This window comes from Capra hircus, chromosome 1 (genome assembly GCF_001704415.2).
Source record: "Capra hircus breed San Clemente chromosome 1, ASM170441v1, whole genome shotgun sequence".
NCBI lineage: Eukaryota > Metazoa > Chordata > Mammalia > Artiodactyla > Bovidae > Capra > Capra hircus.
In genome coordinates this window covers 99,477,025-99,490,157 of record NC_030808.1, presented here as the reverse complement: position 1 = coordinate 99,490,157, position 13,133 = coordinate 99,477,025, and the positions used below count along the sequence as shown (strand labels likewise).

At 36.4% G+C, this 13,133-nt stretch overlaps 1 protein-coding gene across 2 annotated transcripts in view; it reads right to left on the bottom strand.

The window, feature by feature from the left end:
• Positions 1–13,133, bottom strand: part of SERPINI2 (serpin family I member 2) — a 35,863-nt gene that overhangs the window by 21,508 nt on the left and 1,222 nt on the right. For both annotated transcript variants that reach the window (XM_005675359.3, XM_013964454.2), the window contains exons 2-5: positions 11,542–11,796; positions 5,395–5,625; positions 3,783–3,977; positions 3,508–3,700 (exon numbers count right to left, since the gene is read on the bottom strand). In XM_005675359.3, coding sequence (XP_005675416.1) covers positions 3,508–3,700; positions 3,783–3,977; positions 5,395–5,625; positions 11,542–11,788 — 866 coding nt within the window. In that variant the 5' untranslated portion in view covers positions 11,789–11,796. The remainder of the gene's footprint in view (positions 1–3,507; positions 3,701–3,782; positions 3,978–5,394; positions 5,626–11,541; positions 11,797–13,133) is intronic.

The following is a 13,133-nucleotide window of genomic DNA, read 5'->3' as shown; positions in this document are numbered from 1 at the left end:
AATAGATTGTTTTCTTTGAGAAACAGGGAGTTGAGACATACCTTTGAAGTAAGATGATCACCATGAAGCAGTCCCCGCAGAGCAGAGGTAAAGTCTTGGTGGAGTGTCAGAAAAGAACATTCTCTGAAGATAGATCATTAAGCTCCAGCCTAAGGGAGGCCAGAGTGACTGCTTTGGAGCTTTTGCTTAACAAAACCAGTAGTTAAGGAACTCAAGAGACTTTTTGAGTAGATTCAGGATTCAGGATGAAGAGACAATTACAAAGGAGCAAAGACAGGTGACAAAAATATGTCAAATGTTTAGTGACAGTACGATTCAAACAACTGACTAGATCCTAGTCAAGTGCAAACAGAAAGAAAAGTCAAGCAGGTGGAGAGACAGAGAGCCAGGAAAATAGGGCACAGACCACACACGCCCTGATAAGTGTGAAGAAAAATTTAGGAATGACAGAACAGAAAATAATCTATTAGACATCTCTCCTTTTAAAAGTTCAGATTGAGAGTTATTTAGACACGTCTTTTGCTCTGAAATTTCTCCTGTCTCCCAGAATCATGATATCAAGAAGTTAGTGTTTATAATGATGGTTTCTTGAGATATGACATTGTGATGTCCATTTTGTATCCAAAATGAACCCAATATTTTGTAATAACTATAAATGGAAAGTAACCTTTAAATTGTATAAAAATGAGAAGTTTTAAATATATATATAAGTACCCCAATAATAAATATTATCCTAGGATCCTACTTATAATTTAATGACTGTTAGAGCACCCTCTATACAGTCTATACATATATGTGTGTATATATATATATATGTATATACCCTCTATACAGTCTAAACAGTGTATAGAGTCTATACACCTTCTATACAGTCTATACAGCTCTATATAGTCAGCAAAAACAAGACCAGGAGCCAACTGTGGCTCAGATCATGAATTCCTTATTGCCAAATTCAGACTTTAAAAAAGAAAGGAAAACCATTAGGCCATTCAGATATGAGCTAAATCAAATCCCTTATGATTATACAGTGACATATTCATGCATTACATCTGATAGACAGAGTGCCTGATGAACTATGGATGGAGATTCATGACATTGTACAGGAGGTGGTGATCAAGACCATCCCCAAGAAAATAAAAGAAAAAGGCAAAATGGTTCTCTGAGGAGGCCTTACAAATAGCTGAGAAAAGAAGAGAAGCTAAAGGCAAGGAAGAAAAAGAAAGATATACCCATTTGAAGGCAGAGTTCCAAAGAATAGTAAGGAGAGATAAGAAAGCCTTCCTCAGTGATCAATGAAAAGAAATAGAGGAAAATAATAGAATGGGAAAGACTAGAGATCTCTTCAATGAAATTATAGATACCAAGGGAACAGTTAGTACTGGACATGGAAAAACAGAGTGGTTCCAAATTGGGAAAGGAATATGACAGAATAAAGGACAAATGGAATGGATGGACCTACAGAAGCAGAAGATATTAAAAAGAGGTCACAACAATAAACAGAAGAACTATACAGAAAAGATCTTCATGACCCAGATAACCATGATGGTGTGATCACTCATGTAGAGCCAGACATCCTGGAGTAAAGTCAAGTGGGCCTTAAGAAGCATCACTGCAAACAAAGCTAGAGGAGGTGATGGAATCGAGTTGAGCTATTTCAAATCCTAAAAGATGATGCTGTGAAAGGGCTGCATTCAATATGCTAGCAAATTTGGAAAACTTAGCAGTGGCCACAGGACTGGAAAAGGGCAGTTTTCATTCCAATCCCAAAGAAGCGCAATGCCAAAGAATGTTCAAATTGCCGCACAATTTCACTCATCTCACATACTAGCAAAGCTATGCTCAAAATTCTCCAAACCAGGCTTCAACAGTACATGAACTGTGAAATTCCAGATGTTCAAGCTGGGTTTAGAAAAGGCAGAGGAACCAGAGATCAAATTGCCAACATCTGCTGGATCATTGAAAAAGCAAGAGTTCCAGAAAAACATATACTTCTGCTTTGTTAACTACACCAAAACCTTCGACTGTGTGGATCACAACAAACTGTGGAAAATTTTTCAAGAGATGGGAAAACCAGACCACCTGACCTGCCTCCTGAGAAATCTGTATGCAAGTCAAGAAGTAACAGTTAGAACTGGACGTGGAAAAACAGAGTGGTTCCAAATCGGGAAAGGAGTATGTCAAGGCTGTATATGGTCACTGTGCTTAATTAACTTATATGCAGAGTACATCATGAGAATTGCTGAGCTGGATGAAGCACAAGCTGGAATCATGATTGCTGGGAGAAATAGCAATAACCTCAGATATGCAGATGACACCACCCTTATGGCAGAAAGTGAAGAAGAACAAAAGAGCCTCTTGATGAAAGTGAAAGAGGAGAGTGAAAAAGTTGGCTTAAAACTCAACACTCAGAAAACTGAGATCATGACATCTGGTCCCATCACTTCATGGTAAATAGATGGGGAAACAATGGAAACAGTGAGAAATTTTATTTTCTTGGGCTCCAAAATCACTGCAGATGGTGACTGCAGTCATGAAATTTAAAAAAAGCTTGATCCTTGGAAGAAAAGTTATGACCAATTACTTTGCCACCAAAGGTCCATCTAGTCAAAGCTATGATTTTTCCAGTAGTCATGTATGGCTGTGAGAGTTGGACTGTAGAGAAAGCTGAGTGCTGAAGAATTGATGCTTTTAAACTGTGGTGTTGGAAAAGACTCTTGAGTGTCCCTTTGACTGCAAGGAGATCCAACCAGTCAATTCTATAGAAAATCAACCCTGAATATACCTTGGAAGGACTGATGTTGATGCTGAAACTCCAATACTTTGGCCACCTGATGCGAAAAACTGACTCACTGGAAAAGACCCTGCTGCTGGGAAAGATTGAAGGCAAGAGGAGAAGGGGATGACAGAGGATGAGATGGTTGGATGGAATCACCGACTCAATGGACATGAGTTTGAGTAAGCTCTGGGGGTTGGTGATGGACAGGGAAGCCTGGCATGCTGCAGTCCATGGGGTCTCAAAGAGTCAGAAACAACTGAGCCACTGAACTGAACTGAACTGAATAGAGAGCACCCTCTATCAAAGGTAACCACATATTTTTTTAACTGTATAATATCACAAGTGTCTTGGGAATTTTATTTTCCTTAAACACAAGAGAAGATAAAATATTTTAAATTTCAACCAGAGAAAAAAATGTTAGAGAAAAATAAGTTTGTATAATAAAAAGAGTAATAATTCTTTTTAATCCCAGCATTCTGTTTTGAAGACATATTTCTTCATTCCTTTCAGAGAATATTGAGTACTTAAATTCTATCCTCCTCATGGCAAAACAGTGCTGGCAATGTTCAGACCTGCTTTGTATCCATAAAGTAGAGTAACAATTCCTAACGGGTTTTTCATTTTATTTTTGTCAATAGACTTTTTAAACATTAATTATCTTTCAGCCAGCTATTGAAATCCGTCTATAAGTGAAAACATAAGAACTAGAGTGATAAAATGACATTACCAACCTAGGAAGGCTGATTTCCACTTCCTGTTCTTGCATCTCAGAGAACCATTGCAGGATTTGAGGAGCAGTAATTAGCTTTCCCATTTCTTCTATGTTCACGTGTTCTGCAGGAAGTATGATAATTAAACTAAACTCATCACCTTTATAAGGTAATTCCAAAACCTGGTAGTTTATGGAGGATTCCGAAAAATAACCTGAAACAGAGAAAATAAAATATTAATATACTTAGCAATTCCCAAAGTTGTCCTTTAGAGTGTGATTTTTTTTTCATATTACCGTATTTCGTTCTCAGAAGAGCTTTCATCATTGGAATTTTGACTGCTGTGCCATCTTTCAGAGTGAAATTCATCAGTTGTGTGTCCTCTTTGTTGAATTTCTGTTTCCAATCCCCTTTGAAATAAATAGCATTCACCAGAACAAGCCGAGTCAGAGGACCAAATTCTTCCCCTGAAAACATGTCTTTAATTTTTCCTGGGGAGAGAATAGAGCAAGAGGCAGAAAGAAACAGGCAACAGTGATTAAAAAAACTGCTTTAAATTAAATTAAAACAAAAATTTATCTTGCTAATCAATTAAAAATAGGGTGTTTTATCATTTAAACTTGGCAATTTTTGAGGAGTTAAGGAGGAGATTTATTAAATATTCACAAAGAAACAGGTACAAACAGGACTTCATTAGGAAACAGGAGATACGGAATTATCTTAGATAAATTTAGACAGACCTAGCAATGGCTGCTCTTTGGTGAAATCATTTGTGTAAATTGCATTTCAGACAGAAAGAACAAAATCAAGTATCTCTTCATATCTGTTGTTATTTTTCAAACTTTATTTCAAAGTTCTTCAGCAAGTCAATCAGAATTAATAAATTAGTGGTCCACTCAAATTCTCTGCTGTTGCATCTGTAGCCATTGACCATTCAGAAAGGATAAGAATGGAGTTGCTAATGTGATGTTCCTCTTCTAAAAAATCAGTCTCTGATTTTTATGCCTAATGAGTATTTCAAAGCTATGAGTCAACAGCATAATCAGGTGCCATGGAGCTGTCTACAGATGCTCTTAATGTGTATCCCAGTAATAGTACTTGCCTGTGAAGAGTGCTCACAATACCCATCTCACATTTTCAACTTATGCTTCTCCGTCGGAGGCTCCCCATGTAAAACAGAGTCTCATCTTACACATCACAGATTTTTTTGGCTTAAATAGCAGAATGAATGAATGAAGAAACAAGTTGCTATTAATTGCGGGTCTGATATATACTGGTCTCTTCACACACATTCTTTTTAATCTTTCAATAATCCTGAAACATTATAATAGTATCCTCATTTTAAATGGGGAATGGCTTAGAACTTGTCAGGATTTGAACTCAGATCTGCATGAGCTTGAACTTGTGTTCTACTATGTCTCTCAGTAGTGCCTTTGGAATCTCTGCTAGCTTATACTTAAAAGTTTAGATTACAACTCTATGATAGAACTATCAATGTTTATTATGAAACATTAACACATCCAACTAATATGTGTTAATTATTTACAGTGTATGTGGGAAAGAAAGCATCTGAAATTGATAGATTTAAGTCTTATCTGGCCAAAGATATTATTCCTGCTGTCATACTTAAAAAAACACACTTTAATAAAAGATTACTATTAAAATTCTTCCAGTAAGAATTCTCAATCAGGTTACCTGTCCAAAAAAAAATCTGTATACTTTTCAAAGCTGCTTACAATTTCTCTCCATTTTACAATTCAGTGTTAATTTGAATAACAGGGAAGCAAAATAGAGGAACTGATCCCTCTGAGCCATAATTTAATAGGAAAATATTCAATCATTCTTTAGTATATTAAAAACCATGAATACAATGGCAAATAATGACTTTATGGAAATGGGAAACTTTACCATCTGTTTTGCTTTCTACCCAGTTACTTATTGTCTCTGCACAAGCCTTTGCATTCTGAAAATCCACCAGCTTTATGGCACTCTGAAAAAATTCCTTGTTTCCATGGAGATACTGTTCTTTCACAGTGAATCCTTCTTGAAGGTAGAGGGCATTGGCAAGATTAAATGTAAATTCTTGTTTTTTCTCTGAGATGGCAGAGAAAAATGACTTCAGCTCAGAAAATTCTTCTCCTGAAAAATAATTATAATGTACACTGACATACTGAACAACATAAAAACAACAGCTTCTCGGCTTTACTTCTAAGCACTCTGATTCATATCACCATTTTTTAGCAGCCTAAGGTACAACTAATGACATTTTCTAAGTTAGTATAAATATTTTAAGCATTTATCTCTTGTGGAATATGCATTTTGTAGAGAAACCAGCTCTCCTACAGGAAAAAAATTGTCCATGTAAATTTGAAATTTGTCAAAAATGAGAATATGCATTCAAAAAGGTTGAAAGAAACTCCCTCTTTATAGTCAAATTTAGCTCATTCTTAGTTGTTGGACAGGTATCTTTGGAATCTCATCCTATGCATAACATGAGATATTTGTGAGAGAGGAATACTAATGAATGTTGATGGGGGCTAGGACAGTGATGAACAATCCTTTTCAACACTACTTTTATTTCAGTTTAAGGAAGAATTGCTCTTTTATGACGAACTGTGCCTATCCAAGTTTTGAAATTTATGAGGTAACTGCTGTAATCATCTCTAGAAATGCTAAGGATCAGAATTGCCTATTTTTCCAGGTTCATAAGTCTCTATACTTTGGTTGTCTATGTGAACAGTAAAAATATTGAACCATTCCAACTATAACCACTAGCCAAATGCATCTGATAGAGTCAGCTAAGAATCACTGTTGGCCTATACTTATTTATCGTCGGGTCATTCTGACTACAGTGTTGTCAGGAAGGTGTATGTGCTATGAAAGAATTCAGCTCTGATTGCTGCTCAGTGTCTTCCAGTTTATTACCAGAGGGCACCAATATTTTATATTTCCTTCTGGCTTAATTTTGGAACTCAATCATTAAATCTGGGAACTGTATTTCAAATCCACAGGTCTTCAGAGCCTTTGTTTATTTTGAGCTAAATACTGAAAATACCACTTTCACAACTTAAAATTTGATTGCATGCAATTTATCTCTATTGAAGAAAACACAAACGGTTCATCATTGGGAAATGTCCACTGAATAAAGAATAAAAGACTGAGAGGAACTTGCTATGAGGTGTCTATTGGAAATCAGATGTGTACATGTGTGTGTAAACATTGTATTAATATCAGAGAGCTAGTAGCCCATAGGACATCTTTGTGCAAATAAGTTGTGCTCTCACTGGGGGCTTGTGGGGGCATAGCATCCCCATTACCTCATATTTTGTCCAGCTGAGTGAAGGCCACATTTCAGTCCCCACTTGTCCTTTTGTTCTGGCTCAGTTGTGTCCAACTCTTTTGTGACCCCAGGGACTGTAGCCCTCCAGGCTTCTTTGTCCATGGAATTTTCCAGGCAAGAATACTGGAGTGGGTTGCTATTTCCTACTCCAGGGGATCTTCCCAACCCAGGGGTCAAACCCTATTGAGCCATCTGGGAAAGTTCTCTTGTGCAAATTCAGCCTACATAACCACAGAACAGACTCGGAAGGTATATTGCATTACATTTCAAACTCCATGATTCTCCATTCATGGGGATATAGACACAGACATAAACAATTTTAGATACAAAAATTTTCTTCCATATGATTGGATCTGAAGAATATCAGTGATTCTTTACAACCCTGGAATTCCTTACATAATGAAGAATGTTAATCTATTTTACTTATTTATACAATTATTTCAGATGCAATCACTTCTTGCTATTGGAAGCTGAAATATTATCTCAATAGCTGAAAAGTTACCAAGATGACTTTCTGAGTGAAGACATGAGAGCTTCTCCAAAAGAATTAATTAAAGTCAGGAATAAAATGGCAAACTTTGAAACCAATTTTCAGAAGTTCATAATTTATGAACATCTTTAAAGGATTGGGAGAAAGAATGAGAGGAGGAAAAAAAATAGTTCCAACTCATTTGTCAGAGCAAATAAATTTATGTCATGTACTTTAGGTCTAAGACTGTATGACAGTCAGCTGCTCTTTGATAAATTGCTGGACTCAGAAGTTAATGAAAAAATATTACCAATAGCACAAGTTTGGAGAATATAAAGTTATCTGCCTTATAAATTTAATTTACAGATTAATAGCTTCTTTTAGCATAGATCAAAAAGAATACATATACATGGCTCCTAATAAGCAGTAAGTTTATTTCATTTCCTAAAATAGAGCCATGGAAATCCTACAGGTCATGGGGTGAATGTGACTTTTGGTTTGGTTGTACCAGACCTCCAAAAAAGTTCTAAATTTTAGTACACGTTTACTTCTCCTGCTATTGAAAGCCTTAAGGCCAACTGTGTGTACAATGTGAGAGATCCAAAGATGAAAAGAAAGGCAGCCATAGGACTATAGATGGTTTTAGCTAAAAGGTCCGTGTGTGCCGTGCAGTGCTTAGTCACTCAGTCGTGTCCGACTCTTTGTGGCCCGAAGAACTGTAGAGCCCCAGGCTCCTCTGTCCATGGAAATTCTCCAGGCAAGAATACTGGAGTGGTTGCCATGCCCTCCTCAAGGGTATCTTCCCAACCCAGGGATCAAACCCAAGTCTCCCACATTGCAGGTGGATTTTTTACCCTCTGAGCCACCAGGGAAGCCCATGCTGCTGCTGCTGCTGCATCACTTCAGTCACGTCCGACTCTGTGTGACCCCATAGACGGCAGCCCACCAGGCTCCGCCATCCCTGGGATTCTCCAGGCAAGAACACTGGAGTGGGTTGCCATTTCCTTCTCCAGTGCATGAAAGTGGAAAGTGAAAGTGAAGTCGCTCAGTCGTGCCCGACTCTTAGCGATCCCATGGACTGCAGCCTACCAGGCTCCTCCATCCATGGGATTCTCCAGGCAAGAGTACTGGAGTGGAGGGAAGCCCATGGAAATCATCTAATCCAAACTCATTTTATAATGAAGAATCTAAAATCCAGAGAGATAAGATAGCTTGAAAGGTGCCCCATCACAGGGTCATTTGGACACATAACTAACCCAGGAGTTCATGGCAGGTCTCTTTTCATAAACTGCTTAGAATAAAGAAACACCTTAAAGTTAGTCTTCAATTAATAAGCAGCTTTATTAGAAGCAAAGCAAAATGGAGTATTATCAGATGCTCAGTAAAAAGGAGAAGGTAAATTTTGAACAGATTGTTTTAGCAATGGGGAAAGAAGAGTAAGTGTGGGTAGGATGCCAGGAGCTTTAAGCCCATCTGCAGAATAAGCAGGTTATGAAACAGGTTGATAGCCAGGAAGGTAAATATAGCCTGATTCAACAGATAGCACCATTTGACAATCAGAGGGAACTGAAGGCAGGGCCAGGACCAAGATGGGTCAATGAGACCCTCATTATGGCATAAAGTTTAAGGAGATGGCAACAAATTCAGTAATCAGGATAAACAATATTTTACTGAAATGTATTTTAAATATCAATATTAACACAAAGAAATCCATATGAACAAAACATAAACATTTAAAGTAAAGGAAAAATCATAATTATTGATTTTTCTTTTTGCCCTGAGTATGGCCCTGCCAGACACTATCTTCTCATCTGTTGCACCCTTTGTTTTACCCTGAAATCATTTTGCATCTCTTTCTTTTCATCTTCCTGCACTTTTTTCTTGCTGCTCTCCTTCTTAACTTCTTTCTAAAAATTTTCCAGAGTTTAATATTTATATTTTCTCCCTTTTTGGTTGGTCTTCCTTTTCTTTTTGCACTTATCCACCATCTGCACCTCTCTCTCCTTTAACAAAGTATGAGATAGCAGCAAGGAGATCCAATCAGTCAATTCTAAAGAAAATCAACCCTGAGTATTCATTGAAAGGACTGATGCTGAAGCTGAAGGTCCAACACTTTGGGCACCTGATGTAAAGAGCCAACTCATTAAAAAAGACCCTGATGCTGGGAAAGATTGAAGGCAGAAGGAGAAGGGGATGACAGAGGATAAGATGGTTGGATGGCATCACCAACTCGATGGACATGAGTTTGAGCAAGCTCCAGGAGATGGTGAATGACTTGGAAACCTGGCATGCTGCAGTCCATGGGGTTGCAAAGAGTCAGACATGAACTGAGTAACTGAACAGCTACTACAACAACAAGAGATAACAAATTTGGTAGATTTTGTTATGTATGTTACAAAGTTAATGTTTAATTATGCATATATACTCTTTCAAAGAAAATATTAAATTTTTCATTGTTGCTCTTATGATCTATAACCCTCAGTGAATCATTTTTGGAATCAGTTCTGGGCAAGTTACTAAACCTTTCTTTGCCTTGGTGTCCTCATCTGTATAGCAGGTTTATGTCTGGCTCACAGAGTAATTGTGAAGAGTAAATAAAATAAAGTATACTGAGTACATAAAACAGTGACTGGTACACTATATATATTTGATAGTTTTAGCATTGTTATTATTATGTTCACAATCCAGAGTTAAGACTCCCATGTTCCTCTATAAGATGGATTCATTTAAAGTAATTTAAATTTCAAAGGCTCTAATTTTGCTAGTTTATCATGGAATCAACTTTACATATTTTCATGAGTGTTCTATTACTTTTCAAAGCAATATCATGCGATATAAATGTTTCTGGGACTGTGTCGTGGGATTTACTGAAATTAACACAGACAATGAAGACTAAATCTGGAATACAGTGACTTCATTTTACATTATCCACAAAGGAGAACTCTGTCAAGCAACTTCATTACCACCAGTTTCTTTTCTATGTAAAATTGCCTTTAAAATGAAGCAAATAGAACTTTGCAAATTGTTTCTTCAGGAGAACAGTTTCCTAAATGTAACTACTCTATGCTGGGCTTCCCTGGTGGCTCAGCAAAAAGAACCTGCCTGCAATGCAGGAGACGCGGTTGGAAAGATCCCCTGGAGACAGAAATGGCAACCCACTCCAATCTTCCTGCCTGGAGAATTCCATGGACAGAGAGGAATCTGGTGGGCTACAGTCCATGGGGTCGAAAAGAGTCAGACGCAACTTAGCAACTAAACAATAACTATTCTATGCTAGGGCAGACATACTGAAATTAATTACAGTTACAGTAATTAAATACCCAAATAAAAAATCTGTATATTGCCTCTATAGGATATATATTTGACAGTGACATAAAAGTTTATAATTCAAATCATTGAAGAACTTGGAAGCACAAGATAGCTAGGGAGATGGACAGCCACACCTTAAGATGGGATAACGGCACTAAAGCATCTCCACAGTATCTCACGTAGGCCATTGAGAGACTAGATAACAACTGCTCGTACACAAAAGGGTCTCTGATGACTCATGTAAGTGATTCTTTTAAAAATATTTAGAAGCTATTAAATAAGCTTTGAAACTGTATAAATAAATGCTTTTTCTTGGTCTCATATAAGTGAAAAAGTTACATTTCAATTAAAAAGCTATATTTTAAAAGCCTACAGAATAATGAGAGACACACAAAGATTTCTGGGTGAGGTTGGTTACTGAAGCATTTTCATAAAAGAAGTACTGGAAACTATTTAATGAGGAAGGATTAGGTAAATATGCAGTGATGTTTCCACTAGAGACAATAAAATGCAGCAATTAAAAATATACTCTGAAGCAATTGAAAAAAAACAATCAAAACACAGGAAGTGCTAGTGGAAGAATATATGTGTATATATATGGGTATATCCCACTCATACACACACACATGCATACACACCATGATTTCAATGAAAACTGGCCAAAACAGGCCAGAAGAAAATATACAGACATAGTCACAATTTTTATGTATATAGAATCAATTTTTTATAAATTATTTTAGTAATATTTTCCTTAAGAAACAATAAAATTGCTTACATTGATAATTATTTGCATTTAAAATTTTCCATATTGTAATTTTATACCTTTCATAACTTTCAAAATTTACTAAAGTTGTATGACCCTTAGCTTCTCTAATAATTTAAAAATAAATTTGCCCAGATCTTATCCAGTGTAAACAATCATGTGGAAGAATTTTACCCGTTGAGGTGTCCTGAAATTTTAAAGTCTGTCTTATCTGCTGCTGTGCTTTTCCTTTTGCTCCCAGTTGTATCATTCCAAGGGCCAAAGTTGCTCCAAGAGGTGAAATTATGATGTTGTTCTTATGAGATAAACCAACAGCTTGATAAAGATCCACTACAAATTCGGTATTTCTTTGAGCCAAGGGGCTTGAGGCTTGACTTCCAGAAAAAGTCAATAGAAGACTCCACAGCAGGATCTTATCCATTTTGACCTCTGTGCATTCATTAATTCAAAATTTATTAGTTTTTTAAAATAATCAGAGTTTATCATAGTAAGTTCAGCAGAAAGATTTCTACCTATTAGAACTTTCCGCCTTATTGGAACAAACTACCATGAAATTATTTTAATGCAAATTTTCAGACTAAGCATCATCTATTAGGAGAAATGGGTCATGTGCTATTAGCATTTTTTACATGCATTCAACAAGCAGTATAGAATGTATTGCAGCTTTTTTTTTTTTACTTAAAGGAGAAATTATAATTCTGGAACATTATCAACAGCAATGCTATCTCTGAATAGCTATAGGATACTTTTTTGCATCTTTTCCCATGGTTTTATATGAGACACTTGTGACTCTGATATCAAGGGAAACTTCTGTCCAGATGATTCTAAAACAGGTAAAAGAACAAATGGAGAAATGGAATAAAAACTGAATACATTCCAGTGTGGTTTTGAACATATAACATTAGGAAGTTAAAGTATTCTAAGCCAGTTGAGTAATCTGGCTAACTTCTTAGAGTAACAAGTCTCACACGTTATAGAATCCTGCTACTGTAGGATGAAAGAACTCCCACACCCACCTCACACTTTTCCAAGGGAAGTACAAATAAAAAAAGCTCAGAAAAAAATTATAAAGAAACAAAATTGCAATCAAATACAAACAGTAGAGCAACAACATAAGAAAGCATTTTAAAAAATCAAAGAATAATTTGACAAATAAATTAACAAATATAAGAAAGTTGCAACTGAAAACTGTAACCAATTCACAACACTAATGACACCCTATTAAAACGCTCTCCACAAAAATTGCAGGCAACCCAACCATCTCATTACATCTGGAGTAGAATGATTTTTGCCATATTGCTGCAGATTCCAGGAGAATACTGACTCTGAAGTACTTGAAATTTTAAGTGTTTTAAATGAAATTTTAAATTAATTTTTAAACTATTTTAAATTTAAGTAACATTAATTTTTACTTTACAAATAATGTATTTTAGTAGCTTTAAGTAACTCCTAGTTTAAACCTCTTGGGAAGTAACTCTCTATTGGAGGAAAAAATGAAAACCTCTGAAATAATGTTTTATTAGTCTTATATTTAAAAAATGAAGAACTATATTTCTAGTGTTCTGCAGACTATTAGGAAGGCTTCCATGACCCCTAAATGGTTGAGTCACTAAGAATCACCATTATACATAAAGATGGTCATGGTGGTGGTTTAGTCACCAAATCATGTCCGACTCTTCTGACCCCATGGACTGTAGCCCATCAAGCTTCTCTGTCCATGGAATTTTCCAGGCAAGAATACTGGAGTGGGTCACCATGCCCTCCCC